At 38.5% G+C, this 27,596-nt stretch overlaps 4 protein-coding genes across 10 annotated transcripts in view; 2 read left to right on the top strand and 2 right to left on the bottom strand.

The window, feature by feature from the left end:
• Nucleotides 1-11,498, top strand: part of adam17a (ADAM metallopeptidase domain 17a) — an 18,649-nt gene extending 7,151 nt beyond the window's left edge. The window contains exons 13-19 of the mRNA XM_079833173.1: nt 1,335-1,438; nt 1,581-1,715; nt 2,953-3,080; nt 3,169-3,247; nt 3,353-3,441; nt 5,287-5,343; nt 8,863-11,498. Coding sequence (XP_079689299.1) covers nt 1,335-1,438; nt 1,581-1,715; nt 2,953-3,080; nt 3,169-3,247; nt 3,353-3,441; nt 5,287-5,343; nt 8,863-9,240 — 970 coding nt within the window. The 3' untranslated portion in view covers nt 9,241-11,498. The remainder of the gene's footprint in view (nt 1-1,334; nt 1,439-1,580; nt 1,716-2,952; nt 3,081-3,168; nt 3,248-3,352; nt 3,442-5,286; nt 5,344-8,862) is intronic.
• Nucleotides 10,740-15,751, bottom strand: iah1 (isoamyl acetate hydrolyzing esterase 1 (putative)). The gene is made up of 6 exons (XM_079833174.1): nt 14,929-15,751; nt 14,809-14,861; nt 14,581-14,723; nt 14,335-14,496; nt 12,088-12,209; nt 10,740-12,004 (listed from the first exon to the last, which is right to left on the bottom strand). The coding sequence occupies exons 1-6, from the start codon at nt 14,989-14,991 to the stop codon at nt 11,831-11,833; spliced, it is 717 nt and encodes a 238-aa protein (XP_079689300.1). The 5' UTR covers nt 14,992-15,751; the 3' UTR covers nt 10,740-11,830.
• Nucleotides 14,880-25,215, top strand: itgb1bp1 (integrin beta 1 binding protein 1). Of its 2 annotated transcripts, none has more exons than XM_079833176.1 (7): nt 14,880-15,124; nt 19,384-19,513; nt 19,883-19,961; nt 20,044-20,174; nt 22,355-22,447; nt 22,685-22,834; nt 24,377-25,215. In XM_079833176.1, exons 2-7 carry the CDS (start codon nt 19,442-19,444, stop codon nt 24,446-24,448), a joined length of 597 nt encoding a protein of 198 aa, XP_079689302.1. In that variant the 5' UTR covers nt 14,880-15,124; nt 19,384-19,441; the 3' UTR covers nt 24,449-25,215. The 2 variants fall into 2 exon arrangements, with proteins under 2 accessions (XP_079689302.1, XP_079689301.1); XM_079833175.1 differs by lacking the exon at nt 14,880-15,124 and adding an exon at nt 15,762-15,911.
• Nucleotides 25,175-27,596, bottom strand: part of asap2a (ArfGAP with SH3 domain, ankyrin repeat and PH domain 2a) — a 76,780-nt gene continuing 74,358 nt past the window's right edge. For 4 of the 6 annotated variants that reach the window (XM_079833166.1, XM_079833168.1, XM_079833171.1 and 1 more), the window contains one exon: nt 26,320-27,596. In XM_079833166.1, the coding sequence (XP_079689292.1) occupies nt 27,522-27,596 (75 nt within the window). In that variant the 3' untranslated portion in view covers nt 26,320-27,521. The other 2 variants (XM_079833169.1, XM_079833167.1) reach the window with 1 other exon arrangement.

Below are 27,596 nucleotides of genomic sequence, written 5' to 3'. Positions count from 1 at the left end.
GCCCACTATTTCACTGTTTGCAGTTTGTTCCCTAAGTATTTTTCCCTATTATTGCCTTCATAGGGATTTCAAAAAATACCTCAATCTAAGCCATGAACTAAACCAACAATCTCTGAGATCACAATATTAATACATTAATTGAATCAAATATTAATAAATTAAATAAGAAAAACACATAAAATAATTAATATTAAATTAATTTAATAATAATAAAAAGGTATATGAAAAAAAATGCACTTAATGTATTTTATGGGTTGTTGCTGTTGTTTTTTTGTACAATAAATGCTGTTATCAAATAAAAACACTAATATAAAACTTGATTTATAGACATTGGTATATGGGTCAATGACATGACATGTATTTTTTTGTGTCCGAATTCATTATTTTCCTAAATAAAAAAAATTATAAATACATGTCACATATCAAATTGATCTACAATATTTCCTTTATAAGATACTCTTTTAATTTTTTTGAAATTCAATTGACTCAAAGACCTAAAATGTCAGGTGGTGCGACCAGCAAATTTAGATTTAAAAGTATCGATTCCCACTGCAATTGCAAAATGAAGTAAGAAATGTAAATGTAAACCATTATATAATGTATACAAATAAAAAAAAAAGCATAAAAACTCCTTATGGAAAATTGTGTTCTGAACACATAGAAAAGTGTCAGTTTATATGAATTGGACTAAAAGGGCAATACATAGAAAAGGGAAAGGGAATTTACCATGTGATATGCATTTTACTATAATTCATATGTATATTGTATATGTATATTATTTTAAATGAATATATGACCGCACCACCTGGCATTTTCTGGGTGGTAAAATCAGAAATCTTGTTTAATAATGAATTAATGCTGTCTGAATGTAAAGCTGTGAAACCAAAATGAATCAACACCATACATCTTTTGGACGTAAAAATGCATTTTAAAACTATTTTGCTTAAAATTATTTTTTTATCTTAAAAAAAAGATAAAAAATCTTTTCTTATTTGTCATTGACCCATATATTTATTGCAAAATGTGTATATATATGTGTATGCACTATCATTCAAAAATACTTTTCTTCAGCAAGGATGAATTAAATTGATTAAAAGTGCCAGAAGACTTTTATAATGTTAATTTTTATTTTATTTCAAATAAATGCTGTTCTTTTGAACTTTCTATTCATCACAAAAATATTAAGCTGCACTGTTTAACTGTTTAAAAAATTGTCTTCCATTACCTGACTGATGACAACTGCGGTTTAAACTGTGGTCTTATTGAGAACTGTTCTCTTAATGTCATTGTTGCTATGAGTATTTGTGCCTGATATTGTTTACTGCGACCTTCAGTGACAGGAACAGCCCCTGCTGCAAGAACTGTAAGTTTGAAAGTGCAGATAAGATCTGTCAGGAGATCATCACTGCAACCTGCAAGAACATGTCGAGGTGCTCAGGTTAGCCTGCTCACACCAACTTTAATAATAATAAAGTAATAACGGCATAAAATTCCACAATGTCAGTGTAGTCTATCCAGACCACTACTGACCACACCTTTTATATTTGGTTGGTTAACTTTTTAACGCTTGTGTATCCCAGGCAGCAGCAGTGAGTGCCCCACACCTGGAAACCTGGTTGATAATACAGAGTGTGTGGACATGGGTCGATGTCGGAAGGGCGAGTGCAAGCCTTTCTGTGAGGCCTTGCATAACCTCGAGTCCTGCGCCTGCAATGGTAAATGTCTCATCTAACCCTCCTCTGTTTTCACAGTTGTGCTCAACAGAGATATCTATTTGAATGGCCAGTGTTGATACCTAGTGAGCAGCGATGGACAATATAACGTTTCTATATATACCAGACTTTTTTACTTCAGATGATATTTTTCAATTTCTATATAGACGCAGACCTTGACATCTTGCCTACAATAAAACTTTTGAACATGTTCACCATTATTGCCCAGGAAAAAAAGATGTGGGTCATATTTAGATTTAAATAATTAGATCATTATCTTTTATTAATTACTAATTAATTGTAATAATCTCAGTAAGATTTTTTTCATGGTTTTGAAAAAGAGTTTTATGTTCACTAAGGTTGCATTTATTGGATCAAAAAATATTTTTTACAATTTAAGATGCGTTTTCTATTTGAATATATTTTCAAATGTAATGTATTCCTGTGATGGCAAAGCTGAATTTCCAGCATCACGTGATCCTTCAGAAATCATTCTAAAGTGCTGATTTGGTACTTAAAGGGATAGTTCACCCAAAAATGAAAATTACCCCATGATTTACTCACCCTCAAGTCATCCTAGGTGTATATGACATTCTTCTTTCAGACGAACACAATCAGAGTTATATTAATATGTCCTGGCTAATCCGACGTCATCATCGCGCCAGTGACACTTTCTTCTTTAGTTGAATACGGAAGACGGTCCGCCGGAAGCTAGATATTTTACTTTATAAAGTTTTAAATATGGATATTTTTCTTACACAAACCCATCGATTCTCTTCGAAAGGCCTTTATTAACCCCCCGGATCCGTGTGGACTACTTTTATAATGGATGGATGCACTTCTTTTGGGCTTCAAATTTTGGTCTGCCATTAGTGCATTTTGTCAAGTTTATTTGATGAATAGAAAGTAAAAAAGAAAAGAAAAAACCTTACTGACACCAAACTTTTGATGGTGTAAATACAGACCGTGTGACTTTTATCCCCAGTCTCCCCTATATAATGACAGCATATGAGATGTATAAAAAGGCTGAAATTACAGGAATATTTAAGCTATTTTACACAACATTTACTCCTTCTAAATGTAAACAGAACCTGCACATATATTGGCGAGTGTCATTTCAGCCTGATATTGGGATGGTCGATGTACACTGAAACTAGTACCAAAATACGCATTCACTGTTTTAGCCTCCATTATGAATGCAAAAGTGCTGAGTCCGTCCATTTGCTGTGATGTTTTTCAGAGACTGAGGACTCATGTAAAGTGTGCTGTAGAAGCAGAGACGGGATGTGCACTCCCTTTGATAATAGAGGGTCACCTCTTTACCTGCGCAAGGGCAAACCCTGTACCGTTGGCTACTGTGATGGGGTTGTGAGTGCATTACTTGTCTGTTTTGACAATGATCATTTATCAGACTGAATAGTGTTTTCTATAAATGCTGTGGTGGTCTTCATTTCAGGGTAAATGCATGAAGAATGTCCAGGATGTCATTGAACGTTTATGGGACTTCATAGACAAACTGGACATCAACACATTTGGTAAGGGATAGCAGAGTGAATTTAGCTAGGAATCATGCAGCGATATCTGACTTTTTCTGTATATTTTGTAAATGCCAATGGAGACTCTTTTCTGTCAATGTGCAGGGAAGTTCTTGGCTGACAACATAGTGGGATCAGTGGTGGTCTTCTCTCTCCTGTTCTGGATTCCCCTAAGCATACTGGTGCACTGTGTGGTGAGACACAATATGTTTTTCCGAATTGATTTTTCTTAAAGGGATAGTCCAAGATGAAAATACTGTTATCATTTACTCACTGTAATGCAGTTGTAATTTTTTGTATCCCCGCCCACGAACAGAGATTTATTAACAAAACAGTAGGTTTATCACTGAAAATTAGTGCTGTCAATTGTTTAATAAAAATTAACTAATTTATTGCATATTTTTTCTGCAATTAATTGTGATTTAATCGCACCTAACATTAAAGTGTTTCATATTTTTATATTGTAATATTTTCACATTTAATCTTCAAATTCATGTAGAAACAACATAAAGACAGTATATTTTAAATATTTGATCTAACAGGTAGGAAATATAACCTAAAGAATAGAATTAAGTTCTCAAACACTTCACCGTCTTCATTTCATAAATTATAAATTAAATATAGATGAATCATTATTAAAGCTACAAAAGTTCTGTCAGGATTTTACATCATTTAATTTACATTAATGACACATCACAGCAGTGGCTTTATTAGGCTGCTGTCACTTTAAGATCTGACGCAGATACGGATCAGACATGCGTCCGATGTCCTCACAACTCTTTGCATTCATTTAACACTTTTCAACTCATTTGAGACCGTGCTCACAAGGATACTCGATAAAGTGGACATTTTGCCACACTTTTGTGTGTTTTTGTCTATTCAAGTGCGGAAAAAAGAGAGAACTCAACATGATACGTGCGTAATAGTCGCGGATCTTCGCGGCCGTACCATGGCTGCAGCAGCACAATGATATTACGCAGCGCCTGAAAGTAGCCCCCAGCTAGGTAACTTTCAATGTGACCGGCACTAAATTTGTGTAGTTGCAGAGAAAGTTTCAGGCTTGCAGCCTACAAATTGTGTTGTGGATTTACCTGTGTGATTAGCCATGGTTCTGTGTGTTGTAAACGGCTGTGATAGTAAGTCGAAGGTGTATACTACCACCATTTTTCACAGAATACCAACCAATCATTGGTATTGGTACTGCAGCCATGGTACTGCTGCAAAGATCCGCGACTATTACGCAGGAATGAGAAAGTAGTTCCTAGCCATATAGGTGTAGAAAATCGCAACTTTTCATTTTCAGTTGGTCTTAGCACACAATGTAACTGTAGAAGAGTCAAGTTTTAAATAGGAAAAATATTGAAAGTGTCTTTGGTCCTTTTTTGAATGAGATGCAAATGGACTGATCAGAATCAATGATGAATGCTAAGCTATGCTAAAAGTGCTACCGCCAGATACAAAGATCGGCTGAATGGATTCAAAAACGGTAAAACTCAACTATTTAACTCTAGGGGACTTGTAAACTGAGCCTATTTTCAAAAAAAATTAAACACGAATGCATGCATGTATGTATATGTCTGTGACAGAGTGCAAGCTTATTCCGCTAAAATAATAATGTATTTTCAGCTTCAGAATCATGAGTATTTTTATTCTGGTGTCACCATTGTACTGTGCATTGGGTTACCAGCACCAAGTCCAAGCCTATTCAGTTCCACCCTGAATGTAATACCAAATACCAAATTTTAACCTTTTACCATATGTCTTTGAGTATCGCAATAATATTGTATCGGGAGTTCAGTATCGTGATATGTATAGAAATGTGATATGAGGGTATCGTTACACCCCAAATAGTTCAATAAGAACACTGTGAAGAACAGACAAATTGTATGGTATTTTGCCATAATTTTATTTGTATTGCTGTCACATGCTATCACCGTGTTACACAGAAAAGGTGTTATGGTGAATAAATGATGACAGAATTGTAATTTTTTTAGCTAAACAAGACATGACGGTGATCATTTCTCTTTGCTTGCTAACAGGACAAGAAACTGGATCAACAATATGAGGAAAACTCCAAAACCATGATGTACCCTAGTGTAAGTCCAAAACTACAACTCCCACGATGGACTCCTTACCCATGCAGCGGAGATCAGAATACTAACAAACTAACACTCTAAACCTGCATTAAAGTCATCCAGAACCGCAAAGTAACATAATAACTTGCTTATTCAGTTAGCATGGCGTCTTTTAACAGGGTTAGTATGACTTGTGGCTTGTTTGCTCTGACCCTTGTGAAACTGCAGCAGATGGTGGTGGAGGTGTGTAGTAGAGCTCTCAACTCAGGTGAGTGTGTGTGTCATACGGCCCCCTGGCACTACTCTGCTCCCCCCGAGTGTGACGAGTCGGAGCGCGCTGGTTGTGACATGTCAGATGGGCAGACTGAGTTTAGTTCAGCTTGTCCTGTATGTCTTGTGCATTCAGTGTCAGTGAGGATGTGTTGGTGGTTTCTGGTTCAGACATGTTTTTTTGGATGCAGTTCAGTACTTGAGCGTTTTAAATGCACGGCTTTGAAACTCTCTTGATACTGCATACGCTACAGATGCCCTTCTGGTTCAAGAGCTGTGAATGGATCGCATATTTTGCTGCATCTAACTCTAGCATGCTGTTCATGTTATGCATAGGGATGGGCATCAGTTTGTCTACTCGTACTTGACAGATACACTAAATCAGAATACTATAACTGTGCTTCTATTTAATTTTTTAATTATTATTTTTGCTTGCTGTAATAGAATTTCTTTGGACGTTCTAATTTTATTACAAAAAAACTGAAGAACATTTTATTTTCCCACTTTTGTGGTAGTTTTCACTAAAAATGCTTTTATAAAAACAAAATTGTTATATACATTTTTATTTTTTAAACAATGCAACAAAATGGCAAAAAAATATAAGGTTTTGGTGCAGCAGTAGTTGGTTCACATACACAAGCAACATACAGAAGTTTTTCCATCATGCTTTGCTTTTAATTCAGTCACAGTTTTAAGATGTGTTCAAAACACTTCGCTTCATGCCATTTTGTTCTTAAAACCCTTTTGATTTGTTTCATTGCGATGTCTAGATCAGTGGTTACTCAAAATTATTCAATTATATATTTAAAAAAAATATTAAAACATTAATTAAATTGCTAAAATCAAGATGTAAACTAAAATAATTTATTTTTTCCCTCTATTTTTATGGAAAAACATACAGGATCTGAATATTTTAGAATCACAAAATATATTGTTTAATTAATTTCATATATCAGTACTCCCAGTTTATACTAATAATAATTTGTTATATTTATATAGCACTTTTCTGGGTACTCAAAGCGCTTTTCATACGGAATAGAAGGGGGATTCTTTTCAACCACCACCAATGTGCAGCATCCACCTGGATGATGCGGCGGCAGCCATATTGTGCCAGAACGTCCACCACACACCAGCTGATTGGTGGAGAGGAGACAGAGACCAGCTGATTGGTGGAGAGGAGACAGAGTGATGAAGCCAATCAGTATGTATGAGGATGATTAGGAAGCCTTGAAGATGGACAGAGACCAATGGCCACATTGGCTATGATGCCGGGGTTACACCCCTACTCTTTTTTTTGGGGGGGGGGGGGGGTTTATTAGGAGAACTGGTCGGGGTGACTGAGCCTGGTTTCTCCCAAGGTGTATGTTTCTCCATTATGCCACCTGATAGAGTTTTGGTTCCTTGCCACTGTCGCCTTTGGCTTGGCTGGCTCAGTTGGGGACACAACATTTTCAACTAAATATCCAAATCAATTTAAGTACTAAACTAAATTAAATACATCAACTAAATTACTGATATGCCCTCATTGTCACTGTATGATAATTGAAATGAGCTAGATGACATCAGCCGAATCAAATTATGTTGCATTATTGGGCAACCTGTTTAACACTGTGCAGCTGCTTTGAAACAAGCTGCATTGTAAAAAGCTCTAAATAAATTGACTTGACTTGACTTGAAAGACAAACCATATGCAAAGTCAACAGCATTGCCAAGTATTTTCTCCTTAAAACTGCAGTGGAGAAAATAAAACGGTCTCAAAAGCAAAGTTTGAAAGGCCGGTGTCACAAACTACCTTGTAACCAGTCATGTCAACATGCGGGCTTTAGCATAAGATTAAAATGCTGTGAAGTATATCTTTCTGTTGATATAAAAACCGGGGACATTTAGAAATATAGCAGATAAATGATGTATTATTCATAAATGATAAATAAAATAAATATAGCAGATAAATGATGTATGATAAATGATGACCTATTCTATGATAATAACTATTATACTGGTGGTGGTGGTTGAGGAGAGACCCCTGACATGAGTGTAAATTTGTAGTGTAGGCTACGTTACAGTAGTACATATGAAAGCGCTATATAATTGCCTCATTCATTCATTAATATGTCCACTTACGTTCTAAGCTGTTCAAAGCGATTTTAAAGAGTGCTGTTTTTCGGAAGGCCGCTGCGCTGACTGACTCTGAGATGGCGAATGGGAACATGGTTTGTGTAATATTGGCAACACATTATTAGCTGTTTTATATCGTAGTCAAGCAAAAACATATTAATTACGGTTTGTGTGTCTGATTTTGTAGAGAGCGATACATTAAACATTACCGTTCTGAGAGATCGGCTTGTAAATGAGCCAGTATGAGTGGAGGCGGGGCTCATTTGCATATGCATGGGTCCGCGTATAAATGAAGAAGGGGTGTAGAGGTGCGTTAAAAAAACGTATAAATTAATAATTTTGGTGTTCAAAATTATTAGGGATATTATTGACTACAGAGTAAAAAATAATATTGTAGCCAATTTAGGTTAAAAGAAATCAAGTTTTTTATGTTTATATGTCTGTGTGGTGTTTTTAATATGCTTTAAGACGAACCATGTGCAAATTCATTATTCAACACAATTTCTGAGTATTTTCTCCTTGAAACTGCAGTGTACCAATAAATGTGCAGGACAAGGATTTTCTCCACTGACAAGGATTTTTAAGCGTTTTTAAGGATGCTGCTTTTTAGAAGGTCTGAAAATGGGGAAAAATTGGAACAATTTGTAACATTAGCAACACATTATCTGTTTGATAACGTAGTAAAGACAGGCTAATCATGTAAATTACCATTATCTCTGACATTGTAGAGAGACACATAAAACGCTTTACCATTCTGATGCATCAACTTGTAGGTGACCCTGTATAATTAGCTTTTCCTCTTATATATGGCTGAATTAAACCAAACTTGCCATTGTGTGGTGTTTACTACAGTTGACCGATTGGATAGTCCAAGCTTGTGTGATTGAGTGGAAGCATTAAAAACATTTAAATATGCAATTTTGATTATCAAAGAACAGTTTTATCGATAAAGTTATTGACTGCAGGGGTACTACTGTGTTGGACAATTGGGGGCCTTTGAGTCAAGAAGGTTGCAAACCACTGGTTTAGATGGTTTTTGACTGGACGAAGGAAACTTATTCTGTCACTGCCGAGTACTCGTGCCCATCCCTAGTTATGTAATGAATACCATGATGAGTCTCCCTTACTGATTCTGTCACAAACTTCTATCCTTAGAACGCAGAGATGCTGAGCAGTGTGGAGTCGGCGCCCATCCGCATTGTCAAGGCCCCTCATCCGCATTCAGTGGCAGCACGACCTCAGCCCTCACTGGGCCCCACGGGCCAAGCCGTCTCATCGGAACAGGAGACGCTCGCCGACCCAGGCCCTGCCAGCCTCTCCGCCGTACCCAGAGTGGATCCGCTGCGAATGGCCACCATCGAGGAGGACCCCAGCGGCGACTCCTCTCACCTGGACGAGGAGGAAGGCTTCCCTCCAAGCGGCACAGCTGCCAGGTCCTTCGAGGACCTCACCGGACAGGCAATGCCATCCCGCGGGGACAAGAGACGGTTGACGAGACAGGCGCGCATTGACAGTAAGGAGACCGAGTGCTGAGGACACAGGCTCATATTCAGCAATCAAAGATCGCTTGATTAAGACAAGAGCTGTGATAAACAGGGTGCAATCAGGCTTCATTTTTGTTGATGTATGGGATGTGTAGACTGCTGACACATTTCGGTTGGTTCTTATACATTTTGTAGCATTCTTTTAATGCACAATTGTAGTTGTTACAAATATAGTGTCACTTCAAAGCATGTCAGCACCTGCCAAGAGAAATTACTTTGACGTTCTTTAAAAATTAAAGGAATTCAATACGGTTTGGTCAGCTGCGAAATGCGGCTAGCCCATCAGTTTTTAAAACCAAAAAAAAAAAGACACGTTGACAGATATGAACTTACAATGAAAGTTTAAGGGGTTAAAGTGATAGTGAAAATGCAAATTCTGCCATTTTCTCAACCTCATGTCGTAACAAACATGTATGACTTTCTCTTTTCTGTGGAACCACAAAAGGAAACATTTACAAAACAGTACAAACATTCTTCAGAATAACTTGTTTTGTGTTCCACAGAAGAAAGCAAGTCATATGAAGGTTTGGAACAACATGAGAGTGAGTAAATAATGACACAATTTTCATTTTAGGGTGAACCATTCCTTTGATAATTGTACGTTTGCCCCATATACTTCCACTGTAACTGTTTAGGCACTTGTAGGTGTTTTTATTATCTGAAGTAAAAAAAATCTAAATTATTTTATTGTGGTAATTGACAACCACAGATGCTGTCTATAGAGCTTAAAGGGACAGTTCATCCAAAAATGAAAATACTGTCATTATTTAATCACCCTTGTGTCATTTCAAACCCCAAAAATCAAAAATGTTTAAAGAAACCCAATAGATATCTGTCCCTTCATTGAAAGTCTATTCCTCCAAAACATTGACCATTCAAAGAGTTCTTAAAGACATTGTAAACAATATATATGAATCAAATGGTTTAATCCATGTCTTCTGAAGAGAAATGATTGCTTTATACGATGAACAGATTATAGCGCACCAAGCAAGTACGGATGAGCTTCCATTTATCATATTTGGTAAGCTCTATGTATCTGTTGATCAATGTTTGTATATGAACCAAATCATAAAATAAATCTGTTCATCATTAGCCTGACAAACCAGACCCACATCAAGATGTTGGGTCTGGGAACTCACCATTGGCAGGGCTCAATCCGAGGGACGGGATAAACGGTTGCGTTTCAAATTCCCTCAGCACGCAATAAGATAGCGCTACAACCAACCAAAGCGCTATCAGTGGTGAGACAACCATCACAAGCTAGTTCATCATATAAAGTGTGTGTGAACGTTTTGGGAGAATGGACTTTTACTGGAGGGAATTCAGGTTTCATTAAAAATACATGTATTTGTGTTTTGAAGATGAATGAAACGACATGAGGGAGAGTAAAGGATGACAGAATTCTCATTTTTGGGTAAACTATCCCTTTAACTTGTGTTAACTGAAATATTCCTTTAATACAGTCGATATGTGCCTTGTAACACAGTTCCAGTAGTGCAAATTCTTTTATTCTCATTCATTTATACCTCATTAAAAACATGAGCAGCAGGCCTACAGCACGCCTCTATACGTCTCATCACACTTTTCAATACTGCACTGGTCGACTTAACTGAGAAAATTCTAATTATGCATGTTCTATGCCATATGTATATAAAAAAACATGTTATATGTTTATGGGAACTGTAAGAGGAGATGCTATTCATGCGTTTCTTGGAACCTTTCTTAAGGCTTAATGGTAGAAATTGCACAGGGTGTTAAAAATGTTTTCATATATTTTTGCATTTTTAGGCTTGTTCAGTTTATGATGTGCTTCTACTCTACAGCATCTTGTGTCATTTTAATATACCAGTATGAATATGTGAAACACTGATTACAGAGTGCATATTTCATAGATTTCCTCTTTTTGCCACTTAAACGGTTGTACAGACGTGACCAAAATCAATCGATACTTTAGAAGTATTAGCATAGACTATTATGCCCCCACTGTGAAATATCGAACTATGACTATTAAAGTTGAGTTTTAACAATGTTTTTATGTGCCATAAGTCAGTGGACTAAATATATATTTTGTATTGTTTCTTATATTCCTGTATATCAAATCAGAAGTAATTAAAACCTCTCAGTAGAAAGCTGTATCTGATGACAATCTGCTGTCATTCAATGTGTGTTTCTGACGCTTGGTTGTTACATTTATACAACACATTCTTGGGGTATGAACCCGCACGAATAAACTGCCTCCACACTGAAGTGTTTCGAATTATTTTATGGATCTACACTGAAAACGAATTTATTGGATTTTGCTTGGAGATATAAAAAGTAAAGCAGTTATTGTCCCTACTTGATGGTTTGTGTGTGTATGTTAGCACGCCAGTAAATCAATTGGCCTCACCAAAACTTTAATACTTCAGAAATCAGATTTTTTTTTGGCAGAACATCAAACATAATCCATGGCATCCGTGACTCAAAACACTCCCTGTTTGTCCTTCCACCGTTTATGATTAGCGTATCCAAAAATCTTCACATTTAAACCACAGGAACTAAATGGCGTTTTATCCGCTGTACATCATGTGTCCTGAGTTTTAATCACACAGTAGGCTGCTCTCAGGGCATTTTGGGTCCACATCCCCCCAGTAAGGCAGAATGAATGGCAAATCAGCTGCTCGCCTCTCAAGAAGTGTCCATAACTGCTCTGCCACAAACTGATTGCCTTTATCAGAAAGATGCAGTCCATCCGACAGATACACTGAGAAATCCTTAGGGGGGAAATGCATTAGTTTATAGTCTAGTTATTTTACACACATTCATTCACAACAGAATGCGCCAGCATGCGCGTTACCTGTCCATCTTTTTGCATGAGTGTCCAGAGATCCAGAACATCGACACCAGACTGTCCTGCAGCCTGGACGCAGGCCTGCGCATACTGACCAGCCACAGAGTTCAACCGATTCAAAGCTGAACCTGATGAAAACCGCAGCAAAAATCATAGTCAATATGTGTGTGAGAGATTCTTTGTAATTAAATACTAGATCACCGCTTGCTGCACAGTCTATTCTGCTAAGTATTTTCTACGAGAATATGTAGCGATACAGGTTTCATTTATTTTGCTGTCACATGACTTTACTATGTTGTATGTTAAAGTGGTCTGGATATATTCTTAGAAATAAATATGCACAAGATGTTAGTATGTATGTATTAACTAATGTGTCCAATAACATAATTCAAGAAACATGCTAAAAATGTGGCTGATATTACTTCAATGTCAGTGAGAAAATAAGGGGGATGTGTGGTAAACTTGTTGAAATTAATGAAAATTTACATTTTCTTTAGATTTTAATTAACATTCTAAATGATGAGGTTATATAGCAAACTACCTTTTGCAACTCTTTACTACCCTTTATATTATAGCATACTATTTCACATACATACTACAACCCCAAATCAGAAAAAGTTGGGACAGTATGGAAAACGCAAAAAAAAAGAAGAAAAGAAGTGATTTCTAAATTTACTTTGACTTGTATTTCATTGCAGACAATTATGAACACAAAATATTTCATGTTTTGTCTGGCCAACTTCATGTCATTTGTAAATATGCATCCTTTCCTGTCATTCAGACCTGCAACACATTTCAAAAAAAGTTGGGACAGGAGCAATTTAGGGCTAGTAATGAGGTAAAATGGTTAAATAATGATGTGATTTGAAACAGGTGATGTCAACAGGTGATTGTAATTATGATTTGGTACAAAAGCAGCATCCAAGAAAGGTTTATCCTTTAAGAGCAAAGATGGGCCGAGGATCGCCAGTTTGCCAACAAATACGTGAGAAAATGATTGAAATGTTTAAAAACAATGTTCCTCAAAGAAAGATAGGAAGAGATTTGGATATTTCACATTCAACATTGCATAACATAATTAAAAGATTCAAGGAATCTGGAGGAATTTCAGTGCGTAAAGGACAAGGGCGCAAGCCTAAGCTGAACAACCGTGATCTCCGATCCCTCAGGCGGCACTGCATCAAGAATCGTCATTCATCTATAAGCGATATCACCACATGGGCTCAGGACTACTTTGGCAAACCTTTGTCAAGTACCACAATACGTAGTTACATCCACAAATGCCAGTTAAAACTGTACTGTGCCAAAAGGAAGCCCTATGTTAACAGTGTCCAGAAGCGCCGTCGACTTCTCTGGGCTCGGAGGCATCTGGGATGGACCATCACACAGTGGAAACGTGTACTGTGGTCAGATGAATCAGTATTTGAGGTATTGTTTGAGAGGAATGGACGCTGTGTGCTCCGGACCAAAGAAGAAAAGGATCATCCAGACTGTTACCAGCAACAAGTCCAAAAGCCAGGGTCTGTCATGGTATGGGGTTGTGTCAGTGCCCTTGGCAAAGGTAACTTGCGCTTCTGTGAAGGCACCATTAATGCTGAAAAGTACATAGAGATTTTGGAGCATAATATGCTGCCTTCAAGAAGACATCTTTTCCAGGGACGTCCATGCATATTTCAACAAGACAATGCAAAACCACATTCTGCACACATTACAAAGTCCTGGCTGCGGAGGAAGAGGGTACGGGTACTTGACTGGCCTGCCTGCAGTCCCGACTTGTCTCCAATAGAGAATGTGTGGTGCATTTTGAAGCGCAAAATGCGACAACGAAGACCCTTGCCCACCTCAAGACTTGTTTGCAGGAAGAATGGGACAAAATTGCACCTGAAACACTTCATCACTTGGTGTCTTCAGTCCCTAAACGTCTTTTAAGTGTTGTGAAAAGGAATGGCAACATTACAAAGTGGTAAATGCTTTACTGTCCCAACTTTTTTTGAAATGTGTTGCAGGTCTGAATGACAGGAAAGGATGCATATTTACAAATGACATGAAGTTGACCAGACAAAACATGAAAAAAAAATTGTTCATATTGTTTGCAATGAAATACAAGTCAAAGTAAATTTAGAAATCACTTCTTTTTTTTCTTTTTTTTTGCGTTTTCCATATTGTCCCAACTTTTTCTGATTTGGGGTTGTATAAAAACAGTAGGCTGTGCAGCATTCAGTGCACTAGTATTGAAGTCAGGAGGTGTATCACCTTTTAGCAAGCATTCTTTCTCCCAGGCGGCTTCTTGAAGTGGTGGTGGTGTGATGAAGATGATCTTGTCATTGGACACCCCTATAGACACCAGATATCTGACAATGTCCTTCAAATTCTCGGAGAACTCCTGGAGAGGCACGTGCTGCGCGGGGTTCTTGTCTGTAAAGAAAACAAACTATTGCAAGTGTCTCATATATCACCGCCTCTGTTATTTAAGATGCACAACACGTGGACTTTTCTTACCTTCCAAAGCACAGTCATTAGCGCCAAAGAAAACAGTCACAGCCGTAATAGGAGCATCAGAAACGGGCACAATGCGAGGAAGCACAATCTTAGCCCACCTTGTGTTGTATCCCGACAAGCCCCTGTTTACCACGTCGCATTTTCTAATAAAGCAAAAACAAATGATACAATCATCAGCCGCGGTGGTGCGAATGAAATGATGCATCCATGCTATCAGGAACTATGTACCTCTCGAGTTTATGACAGATTTCAGATCCCCATCCGTTCGCTTGAAAGGCAAACTGAAACAAAAACAATGCACGTTACATTAAGTAGAAACTCAAGCGGCATAGTATCCCAAAATGTTACCTGTGTTATTGAGTCGCCGAAGAGAACGATTTGGGGCCACACAACTCTCTTCAGTGTCGACATATTAACAGAAACACCTGACGACTTTTAAATCCACTCAAGTCTGAGCTCTGAGGGAGACGAAGCAGCAAAGCCTTGAAAAGTGCTTCGTTCGTAAATGACTCAGAGTTCGAATCTTTGAATCGTTTTCTTACACGTAAGTTACTGAATCTTGTTCACTGAAGACTGAACTGTGTTACTGTATAAGCCTTTTTACAGTATGTGGTAGAAGCTGCTTTCCTGCCTTCAAAGACACGAGTCGATAGCTAGCTGGCTTCAGAACAACCACTGTACCACCTCGGGTGTGCATTATTTTTCGAATAATTCAACGGCCCGTCGTCAAATATTCCGCCTACGGTTACCACGTGCCTCAAAACATTGTTCAGATTATTTATTTCAAGACACTTGTCAGGTTGTCTTTAAAACGGTCTTGTGTGCAGGACTAATTTCTTACGCCAGTTAAACACTGAGGTCAAACCTCCGTTGCTAATTCCAAAACATAACGTTAGTAACGGAGGCTTGAGCCATTCATAGCAGACTAATTATAATAATAAGTAACGTTACATAAATAAAGACTGTATAGAGTGTATAGCTTAGTTATGAATGAATGAATGAATGAATGAACACAGCTTATAGTTAGTAAGCTGATGTTCTGTCCATTATTAATTCATTAGCCACGTACTATTTAAAAATATTAGTATGCGCACTATTTATTTTAGTAAGTAGACGTAAGTTGATTCCATTCCGAATTTAGCCACCTAACGTTACTAGCGCGCGTCCCCTTTAAGAGGTGCAGGGTGGTGCCGTACAGGAAGTGAAGTGTCAACGCACGTCTCGCCAAAGCAGAGAGAGAGAGAGAGAGAGGGCTGCCGACCGCCGCTTTGATGAACCATATAAATAATTATTACAGCCCAACACTGCTGCATAGTGAGCTCAAAATAGAGGTATGCCCAGTGTGCTTGTTTACCAAGTTCATATTCTCCATATTTCTTCATAGAGATGCCAATAAACGACCAAATAACTGCCCTTTGCGTTTGCATTAGTCAAGTAAGTTAGACGTGGGGTGCTGCTGAATGTTTATCCTAGCAACGGGTTTCCGTTACTTTCCTCGGGGTTTTCATTAACAATGTGCTCGCAGTCGGCTCGTGCCTACTATCACAGACAGACCACGAGCCAGTGCGCGAGCTGAGCGCCAGTAGATTCCTAGAAAGTTACCCAAAGTTTGGCACCATTGGCTTATAGGGGCGTGGGCTCGTGAAGTGCCTTGAACCCCGAGAACATGTCCACGCTGTTTCTTAAACTCTTATGAAGGTAGTATTTATCTGTAGCAATTAGTGTATATGAGCTGAAATACTACGAAAGGAACATATGATTGTTCATTACGCCGAGACAGCACTAAATTTACACTCTTTGACTCTTTGGTTCGAAGTCAGTGTTGAGTGTGAATAAGTATCAAGACATAAATAGATTAATTGAAATGGACAGTTTGAACTGATTCATAGAAATGAATCAAACTTACCAACACACTAATGGATAACTTAATTGGATAATTACAGTATCATGTTATAATTAAACCGTATTAAACATTTAAAAAGAAAGGGAGAAATTGTCCTAGTACTCATTTTAGCCAGAAAATATCCTATATCTATTATCTCTACATTTGTATTAGATGTATAAGACCTATAAGAACAATACTACGTAAAAATATAGATATTGATGTCAATTTACAAAAATATATGTTTAAAAAAATCTAAAGATGAAGCATCAGGTAAATAAGGGTCAAATTTCACCTGATGAGTATATGTATTTTAATAAGGAAGTTGTATAATATAAATGAATTTGCTTGTATGTTTGTTTATATATATATATACACACACACACGTACACACACGCACACACACGTACACACACGTACACACACACACACACACACACGTGTATATATGTATATAAAAAATTTTTTACGTCTCCTTTCAAAGTCTGGTTTCATTACGAAATTAGTAAAAAAAAATCAAAATTTCAAAGCCTTGAAAGTATTAAAATATTTTGTAGTTTTTCTTTATTTCTATAATTAATTCTAGTCTCTAAAAAAATGTTTTGGCTACATACTGCACTTTATCTTCAGTGATATTTGTGTAATTTGTACACTATTAGGTACGCATTCTTTAAATATTAGTTCCAGCTTTACAGGAAACATTTATGGGTATTTGGTTCATTTAAAGGTATACTATGTAATTTTTGGCCCTCTAGCGGTTAAATTAAACCGCATGAATTTTGCAGAAGGACATTGATTTTGTCGTGCAGATGAATATGATTCTTTCTCATAACTAAAAAAAAAAGGAAGAGATTGTCCTACTACTCATAAAACATTTACTACTAGGCTTAAGAGAGATAACCAGTTTAAGATGGAAAGGATCTCAAGCTGACTAGCTGAAGACGTTGCTGTTGTTATATCTATTAATAGACACAGTACTTCCTTGAAAATAAATTCCAGCACAGCGCTACGACAACCATAATGAAACAACCCTTCACAATAGATAATGTTTACAGTGAACTCTGATAGAGAGCTACAAATAGCAATATATCTGTTTAATTTATCGGTTCAACCTTACTCACCTTTTGAGTAATAAAAATGTCGTATGTCATTTTTACAACATTTCAAATCCCTCAGATCTCTGAAAAGCCAAGCCAATGTTGATTCATGTTTTATTACGAGCTTTCACATTCTTTTTTTGCCAGCAGACTCTCCTCTGGTCGGCTGTGTTTTTCACTTTCCTCACCATATGTAACGGAGACCATCTAGTAAGGGCTGTGCAAGTAAGCCTCACTCCGACCTAGCGACTGACACTAGCGCACCCACCTCATGCCGGAGAGGTTACATTGGTGCTGCCGTGACCCGGATGGGAGTGAGGTTTTGGGGGGTGAGTGTAATGGAGGCCAGCTAGTACAAGCTGTGCTAGTAAACCTCACTCCCCTACCTCGAGAGGTGTGCTTTAGCGTCCTTGTTAGTGTGCATGCCTCTTATGTTGGAAACCCTGGTTTGAATTCCGCTGTGAGCGGTGCGTGTAAAACTGGAGGGATTACACATGCGTCAAAGTAGCCAGATATGACGAGACGTGCACAGGCGAGTGATATATGTACGCAATTTCTCATCTAAAATACAAGCCTTATAATAGGCTTCCCATAATGAATCAGGGTAGTTTTATATCATCAATCAATGACATGTTCGGTGACAGTGAGCTGCACTACACAATGGATTGAAATGGTGGCTACAAAGAAATCTCTAGCGCTCATTTTGGTCATGGTTTGTCTTGAAAAACAGAGACAATTTACCGGTCGTTGTAGGAGAAGTCACACTGCTGGACTGTGTGCCGAACAGGGGCGCCGCTAGCAATTTAGGGCCCTATGAAAGAAAATGATTTTGGGCCCTCTACTGGACCAACCTAGCTATCCAAAATCTTTGCCTGCTTTTTAATAATACTGACCAATTAAGCTCCGCTCGCTAAACCCAGAATGGCCCAATTGGCTGATGAAACATTGATTAAAATTAAGATAAAATTTATACAAAATGAAATTCACTTTAAAGAAAGGCTTTCTACTAAACAAAACTTGATGAAGCGGTCAAAATCATGTCTGACCCACTCCGTGTCTCCTGGCATTGCGCATCTTACGATGTGTCCTTTCTCACTCATGCTGTTCACTTTTCATAATCAACATAGATTGACAACATAGATAGACATTAAAAAAATAACATTATAATATTTAAACATAAATATAAAACGAAATACCTTTTCTTAATGGCTACAACAATATAGTAGCCTACAGTACCAAAAAATTTCATGTCGGAGTGGGATTTGAGCAAATGTCGTTTTACCCGTGAGCGGTTCATGAGTGGAGCGTTTTGCTGGATTTTGCCGGAAATGCAGAAATAAACCATAATTTAGCTATATTTGTAACTGTTTGGTAGATTATACATTTATAATTTCTATTACATTACTACTAGTACTGTTACTACTAATAAAACCAATTTCTGGGGGCCCCAAAAGTGCGTGGGCCCTTAGAATCGTCCCAACTTTCCCCCCCTTAGCAGCGCCCCTGGTGCCGAATCTTCTGACACTGGCAGAATTTCGACTGAGGTCAAATTTGATCGCAACAGTCATTAATCGGCTGTCCGTGAACATGTCAAACTAATGATCAAATGCTTCAGATTTTAGCCTAGGATCAGAGGAATCTTTTAGGATTTGCTAAATTTGTCTCAGACGTCCAAACCGTGTCCAAAATCGCAGTGTGTACTTGGCTTAAGACAAAAAGCATGTTTTGGAAGACTTCTTGTTGATGCATTGGTTCATTATTAAAATGTTGTTAATTTTGAAGAAACAAAAAAGATGGTGTATTAACGCTGATAAATCTCCTCAGACTCTGCTGCCATCTGCTGGTAAGCTGGAGAACTGCAGCACTGGCGTCATGGTGAAGGATGTTTCGAAAAGTCAAGAAGCGCCACAGCAGCAGCAGCTCCCAGAGCAGTGAGATCAGCACTAAAAGCAAGGTCAGTTCATGTCATAAACTAAATGTTGGCTGAATGTCCATTTGCACATTTCTGCTAGGTACAGAAAGCATATAATGCATTGGTTATGGTAAATGGCATACTTTTTAAGTATGAACTGAGCCAGTATGCCAGTTCTACAACACAATAGAATTGCACCTTGATACCAGAGAGTGCAGTGAAAGGGGTCTTGGCCAGTATTTGCTCAAAAGGCATGCACGGATTCATACTACAAAAGTCTGTGCAATCTGTGAACCTTTGACATGTTGTACTACAATGATTTGGGATCCACTAACTTGGATTCGGCCATTCTGTCTGCTGCGTTCTGTATTCCACAATGGGCATGATAAACTGTAATTTCCCTTTATCCAGTCAGTAGATTCCAGTTTGGGAGGCCTGTCTAGGTCAAGCACAGTCGCCAGTCTTGATACAGACTCCACCAAGAGCTCAGGTTAGTCTTCAACGAAACTAATAAAACTATTGCATTATTATTTTTAACTTCGTAAGAGTTCCTGACCTTGTTGAACCTCCAGGTAACGCTGTGTCTGACACGTGTGCTGAGTTCAGAGTCAAGTATGTGGGAGCCATTGAGAAGCTGCAGTTTGAGATGAGCAAAACCCTCCAGGAGCCTTTAGACCTGATCAACTTTATCGATGAAGCTCAGGTAAGGATCTAAGATGTTACCCCCTTAAAGGGATAGTTCACCCAAAAATGAAAATTAGCCCATGATTTACTCACTCTTAAGTCATCCTAGGTGTATATGACATTCTTCTTTCAACCGAAAAAAAATTGGAGTTATATAAAAAAAATAAAGTCCTGGCTCTTCCAACCTGTATAATGGCAGTGACTTTTGCTCTATTTTTGAAGTCCATAAAAAAATGCATCTGTCGGTCAAATAACGTGCTCCACACTGCTCTGGGGGGCCTTCTGAAGCGAATCAATGCGTTTGTGTAAGAAGAAGATATGTGAGATGGTGGTCCGGTGGGTTAAACCATGGAACTGATACGCAGAAGTTTGCTGGTTCGATCCCAGTGGTCACCACCAGTGTGTCCTTGAGCACTTTACTCCATGTTGCTCCAGGGGGATTGTCCCTGTAATAAGGGCACTGTAAGTTGCTTTGGATAAAAGCGTCTGCCAAATGCATAAATGTAAATTTAAGAAAAATATCCATATTTAAAACTTTATAAAGTAAAGTTCCAGCCGATCGCCTTGGATATCCGTAGAAAAGTGTTGAAAGTGCCTTCGCGCAATTCAAGATGCGTACGCAATGTCTGACGAGCGTAACTGGAAGCGTAAGCCTTTTGAACGGCAGAGGCACTTTAAACACTTTTTCAATAAATTTAATACGGAAGGCGATCGGCCGGAACATTGCTCTATAAAGTTTTAAATATGGATATTTTTCTTACACAAACGCATCAATTCGCTTCAGAAGGCCTTTATTAATCTCCAGGAGCCATGTGGAGCACGTTATTTGACGGACAGATGCATTTTTTTTTATGGACTTCAAAAACCGAGAAACAATTACGGGTACTGCCATTATAATGCTTGAATTTGCTAGGACTTTAATATAAGTCCAATTTTATTTGTCTGAAAGAAGAATGTCATATACACCTAGGATGACTTGAGGGTGAGTAAAGCATGGGCTAATTTTCATTTTTGGGTGAACTATCCCTTTAAAGGTGCAGTAAGTGATTTCTGAGAAACACTGTTGATATTTGAAATCAACCCAAACAAACACACCCCTCAATTCAAAATCTACGAGCGCAATGCAAGAGTGGAGGTTTCTTTATCACAGCTGAATCAAAAAAAAAATTATGGTTCTCTAAAAAGAGCGATGATGTTGAACGAACGTCAAGGAAGAACAAAATGTGCATGTGGTACAAGAGTATATAAAAGCAAAAGTTTGTTTTTAGGCCAGCAGAACTAGCCTGGTCCTACCAGACTCTCGTACATTTAATTTGTACAGAGAGTCTGGCCACTCTCCATTGACTAGTGTTAACTTCCTTGAAGGCGGTTACTCTGTTGAAGTTTAAAACTATTGGATCTGCCCAGAGCCACTCTGGATCTGCCATAACCAATCGCTAACGTTTGGTCATGACGTATGCCATCTCAAACTAGCGCAAGACATCAACGTCATTGTTCTCATACACTCCATCTGTTCGCTGATTGATCAGAGAAAACCAGAGAATATACCGCAATCCCAGACGCAGTCCTGAAGGAAAATGAAAATTGAGCGGAAGTACGTAGGAGGGCGGAGCCAGGCTACAGCAGCACCCCAGCTCCAGACAAGCGATGACACTCAAAACTGTCCAGTTACTGTAGCTAACATTACAACAACATTATATCTGGGTTCTGTGAAAAAACAATGATACTCACGTATGGAACAGAAATAACGCAACCTCGGCATCTGTTTTCCTGCTTGTCTTCTACGCTGGAAAGCTTTTCTAATATTAAAGTGGGTCCTGAAGCTCTTGCCTAATCATAACTCTTTTTCCAGTTATATTCCTCTTACTGCTGATTGGCTACAAGTGTGTTGTGGCATTTGGTCCGATCCACTTTCAACAGCATTTCTCAGAAATCACTTAGTGCACCTCTAATCTAGCGAAATGTGCTTTGTTTTTTTTTTGTTTTTTTGTCTTGTGACCACTTCACTTTTGGAGAAGCCAAAAGATTTTCAGTTGATGCAATAATAATAATCACATAATTAGGATAATTACTTTAGCTTATTTCTCCTGGGCTAGAGGAGAAGTACAAAGTATCACTATTTAATATCTACTGTTATCATTTATCATACATTGAGTCTGAAGCTGTTTATAAACCTAATCTCATGTATTCACTTTAAAGCAAGATGGAAAACTGCCGTTTGTGCCTGGAGATGAGGAAATGATTCTGGGAGTGTCCAAGTATGGAGTTAAAGTGGCCTCATTAGACCAGTGTGTGAGTTGACTCAATGTCTTTGTTAACTGTTGATATGAGAGATTTGTCTCTTTCTTTTTACATGAAATAAAGGTGCATGTTGAAAGAAGCGCGTCAATTCATGATCACAAATTATTGTGGAACTGAATGTCCTTGAAAAATCGAATTATACCTCTATGAAATCCAGGATTTTAGTATAATGGCATGGCTGGGTTTCCTCTCAGTATCTGATTTGTTATTGATTCTCTCTTTTCTCAGGATGTGCTTCACCGTCACCCGCTCTACCTGATTGTACGTATGCTTTGCTACGATGACGGTCTGGGTGCTGGAAAGAACCTGCTCGCACTGAAGACCACTGATGCAAAGCAGCATGAGTGCAGCATCTGGGTGTATCAGTGCAGCAGTGCGGTAAGTGCAGGAAGTGTTTCTAAAAACTTATATGCCCAGTTTCACAGACAGGTCTTAGATTAAGCCAGGATTAGTCCTTAGTTCAATTAGGGCATTTGAGTAGGGCATGGCTCGTAATTAAAGGGGAACCTTTTTTAGTGCTATATAGCATATATTCAGCGGTTCTTCAGAGGTTCTTCACCGATTCTTTGACTAAGGTGCTATATAGCACCTCTGAAGAATCAGTGAAGCACCAAAATTGGTGCTATATAGCACTAACAAAGGTTCCCCTATGATTACGAGCCAAGAACCATTTTTGGTGCCATATAGAATTTTTTTTTTTAGAGTGTACCGTAGTATAAAGCAGAGCAGGACCGAGTGTTGTGGAGCTGAGCAAGGCCGATGGAGTGATTGTTAATGAGAAGAGCGGCGGGACTTTTATTATGACAGTCTCCAGCGCGACTTTTATTATGAAAGTCACCGGCGCCACTTCCGTTTTCCAGTCATGAGTATGAGGTAACGCAACTCTGTTTATCATATTAGATACATCTGAGTGTGTTGAAAATGATGTCATGACGTTACCGTGCGTTCTCTCGGTGGCTGCTATGACACTTGTTCACACTGCAGAACGAGTAAAGCGTTTCTGCTAAATAAAACCGGAAATCGAGGGTAACGCAGATGACTCAATCGACAGGCGACTTCCTCACATGTCCCGGTTCCTTGGTTAAAATGGATATTTACAATATTCCAAATGTTTCCAACAATTTATAAGTACTCAACTGAACAAAATGTATAACACTGACCTAGTGGTGTTTGGATATTTTACTCAAAAAAAGTTACATAGTGCACCTTTAAGCCTGGTCTGTGAATTAGGGCTAGTTATGGTAATTTAGCAGAAATATTTAGTATTGTATTATTTATGTATTTGCTGTGAAATAGCTTGAAAATGGATTTTATTTTAAATCGGAACCATCATTTAGAACAAAAACTTTATTTCAAATGTATTCCTGTGATGGTAAAGCTGAATTTTCAGCATCATTACTCCAGTCTTCAGTGTCACATGATACTTCTAATATGCTGATGTGGTGCTCAAAAACATTTCTGATTATTATCAATGCGGAAAACAGTTATGCGGTTTAAAGCTAGAGTAGGCAATTTCGGAAAGGCTAGCTATACATTTTTTTTTTTTTTAAATCATAAAGATCCCTGCTCTCCAAACACAGCCACGCCTCCTTCAAAACACATACGCACACAGCCAGAGCAGAGTATGAAAAGCATGTCTCAAAGCACATAACATTACAATAATAATGAAAGTAAACAACTTAGTGCTGACTTGTCCCACCTAACTGCTGCAGATCACTGTCGGTGTTAATAATGTTGCCATAGAAACGCATAATTCAGAGTCCGAGGGTGGGAACAGCTCTGAGTAGAACATCGCGGGTTGATCAATTGAATGCATCCTTGCTGAATAAAAGTATTCATTTCTGACCCAAAACTTTTGAACGGTAATGTGCAAAACTTTTCTGCATTCTGTAGCTTCAACACATCATTTGTGCTCCGCAGGAACAAGCCCAGGCCATCTGTAAAGTTCTGTCCACCTCCTTCGACTGCGCTCTGGCCTCAGAGAAGTCCTGATGAGTCCTGGGAGTGCTCCTGTTCCTTCACCCCTCACTTGTTCCTTCAGCAGGAGGAGGAAGAGAGCCTGTTTGTGGAAGGTGCCCTTTTTAAACCGATCTGATAGAAATGCTGGAATTTGTCTCACTTTGATTAATGTTAGAACAGCTGTTCAGTCTTTGTCCAGCATGGAAGGGCAGTCATCTCAACCGGATGTTTACACAATATTCATTAGTATTACCCAGCATCATCCTCTCTTAACAGCCCCACCACAACCCAAAAGTTTGGGCGGCATCTATTTTTGTAACCTAATTTAATCTTATTTAATGTAAATATACAAAAAACCTCAGAGCACATTTCCCACTGTGGGCCCGTAAATCTGTGATTTCTTGGGCTCTAGTTGGATGTGTGTAAAGCGTGGTACATTAATGTTGGTGGAACACAAAGATGCTGTAAAACCCAACCCCGCCCTGTATATGTACATGCCCCTCTTCTGTCGTCCTCCAGTGTCCTGGTCCAAGTAGGATCGGATCACTTAATACGGTACAATAAATCAATGCGAATGTAACGTGTAGTTTCTTCTCATGTTTTTTTCCCTCATCCCCAATAGATGGCAGTGCTCTTTAACCTATCGGGTTATGGGCCTCTGCTTTCAAATGATTAATCTTTAATAGCAAACCATCCCACAGACCCCTAATTTAGGGGAGGAGGAATGACCTGAATAATGCAACACATGAAGAAAAAATTGAATTCCAGTTTTCCCATTTATTTGTACATATATGCATGTATTTATATATTAGCATCAATGATGTTTATGATAAACGGGTGGATAGAGGTTGTTTTCATCTTAGTTAAGTGTACTGTAACAGTCTTATCTAACAAAACGTCAGTCATTATCAGTTTAGCTCTCTGTTTACAATTAAATATGCACAAAGCAAAGTCTACATTTATTTACAATCACAGCCGGCCAGGTGCCATCCGTATTCAGTGAGCTGAACGCAGGATAATTACTGCCCGAGTTACAGGTCACTCTGGTCCGAGCTCAATCAAGACTAACATGACTGTAATTAAAAGTTACATAACAGACTCTATTAAGTTGCTCTGCAACCACATCAAACACTCATGACATTAAAAACGCTCCTGCACACAATTACCGATGGATGAGCATTTCAAAGCTTTAGAAAGGATTAAGAGAAGTGTTGTGAGGGGGGAAATGACGAGGGATTTTAATTTCCCCTGGAATACAATTAGAGCGCTAGAGAAAGAAAGGGATGCAGCGTCATTACTGGTACAGGGAACACCCATCTGGCCAACCAAGGTTGGTGGAAATGCATATAATTCATATCTCAAACTGACACCTTGGAATCGCTTATAAATTACTAGGCTCTCAAGCTAAAAACGCTATTCAGTAGATATTCATGTTCTACACACTGAAGGAAGGTAAGAGCATCTTAAAAGGTTAGTTCACCTAAAAATGAAAATACGGTCATTTTGCTCCCCTTCGTGCCATTTTAAAGTAAATGTGGTCCATATGACACATGCACTGCATTCCAAGTACCCTGACAAATTAAAGTTGTTACTTAATATCTTCCCCCTTGACCACATTTCTCAAATATCATTTAAACTTGTGTTTGTTTCAAATTTGACACTTGCCAAGTTGGATTGGTTTTTCATGTCAAGACGGGTTAGATTTTTAGCAAATAATGTCTTGCCAAACTTGACTTTTTTTTTCTCTTCTGTGAAATACAAAAGGAGAAATTGAGAAATATTCTCCAATTAGTCAATTGGCTCCAATGATTGGTTCCCATGTTCTTCAAAATATCTTTTGTGTTCCACATAAGTAGGTTAGTCACAGGTTTGGAACGACATGAGGATGAATAAATAATGACAGAATTTCCCTTTAAATATTGCTCTGTTCCTTGCACAAAGTTACAGTAGAAAGGCAAATAGACAATTCATCTTTTGGACCACTTTTATAGTGCCTAACATTAACAGTTCCTATTATGAAAAAGCACTCTGGACATTCTGCAATACATGTTCTTTAGCACAATTTGAAAGAACACGAGGGTGAGTAAATGCCCGAATTTTCAGTTTTGGTCTATCGCTTTAAGAAAGAATGAGCCAGTTGAAAAATGACACCGTTCCACAGACCTCTCAAGGCAAACTGCCTACGTACTGAAGGAAGGCCTGCAAAAGATCATTAAAATCAATAAGAGCATCTAAATCAAGAACATAGAAGGACAGCTCAGAATTATAAATATCTATACAGAAATAAACCTTCTTGATGCTCTTCACTGGCTCCTTTCATTCCCCCTGGAGGCCACCGATTGTTCACGATGACAGTCACAGCGCTCAACTCCCAGCAGGTACAGAGTCCAGATTACTTTCATTCAGTCTCCATGTTCCCAGTCCCTTAGCCAGCACAAAAGCACACTTATGTCTGTCCGTTTCTCCATCTCTCTCGTCCACAGTGCACTTCAGATATTTCCCAGGTGTGAGCGGTGGAAAGCCTATTTATACACTCAGCACTGGGGCAGGTAGTGTGAAAATGGGGACATTGGAGTTCCCCCCCCCCTCGGAGGGCAGACGGCTCTCGTAGCATATTCCTGGCTTAGCACCATTGACGAAGCTGCTTTTCCCAACCGAGTCCTCAAAAGTCAGTGATTCACGGATTATCCTTCGGTCTTTCCTTGCCAGACATGGAATGTGGGCAAATAAGACTATATTCACAGATCTGTACTGTACTTCAAAATCAACCTTACGCTATCTATTGTGTCTATAGGGAATAAGGATGTGAATGATCTCGGACGAAAACCTTCATCTTGGTGACATTCTTCTCATTAGCATTGTGGTCATGATAAATTAAGTCAAAAGTGCATTTATTGCAACAAACTAGGCCACAAACTTAAAAACGAAAGAAAAATCCAAAGCCCAGCGTTATATTCCAGTGACTCCGCTCAAGCCAGGTGAGAGCAGGGATTAGTGGAAGCTTCATGACAAAGGGAACAGCGATGATGATGATGGTTAGTGCGGACACACAGAGGCAGAGAAGTGCCGTCATCAGTCCAGCTCAGTGTCCGTGAGCTCCAGCCCTTCAGTCCATAATGAATTGCACGAATGTGACAGGAAATGCTCCTCTTCTCATCGGTTCTCCCTCAATGTGGCCCAG

The sequence above is a fragment of the Gobio gobio genome (genome assembly GCF_949357685.1).
Source record: "Gobio gobio genome assembly, chromosome: 13".
In the NCBI taxonomy this organism is placed as follows: domain Eukaryota; kingdom Metazoa; phylum Chordata; class Actinopteri; order Cypriniformes; family Gobionidae; genus Gobio; species Gobio gobio.
Note: the sequence above shows the minus strand (reverse complement) of the source record. Positions and strands in the feature narration are given on the sequence as shown.

Excerpts from the sequence above, each read along its gene's own strand:
- itgb1bp1 (XM_079833176.1), top strand. The coding sequence starts at position 19,442 with ATGTTTCGAAAAGTCAAGAAGCGCCACAGCAGCAGCAGCTCCCAGAGC. Across the intron at positions 19,514-19,882 it reads AGATCAGCACTAAAAGCAAG|TCAGTAGATTCCAGTTTGGG; the intron begins GTCAGTTCATGT and ends CCCTTTATCCAG. Across the intron at positions 22,835-24,376 it reads TGTATCAGTGCAGCAGTGCG|GAACAAGCCCAGGCCATCTG; the intron begins GTAAGTGCAGGA and ends TGTGCTCCGCAG.
- iah1 (XM_079833174.1), bottom strand. The coding sequence starts at position 14,991 with ATGTCGACACTGAAGAGAGTTGTGTGGCCCCAAATCGTTCTCTTCGGC. Across the intron at positions 14,497-14,580 it reads TAATGACTGTGCTTTGGAAG|ACAAGAACCCCGCGCAGCAC; the intron begins GTAAGAAAAGTC and ends TTTTCTTTACAG. Across the intron at positions 12,005-12,087 it reads TCATGCAAAAAGATGGACAG|GATTTCTCAGTGTATCTGTC; the intron begins GTAACGCGCATG and ends TTCCCCCCTAAG.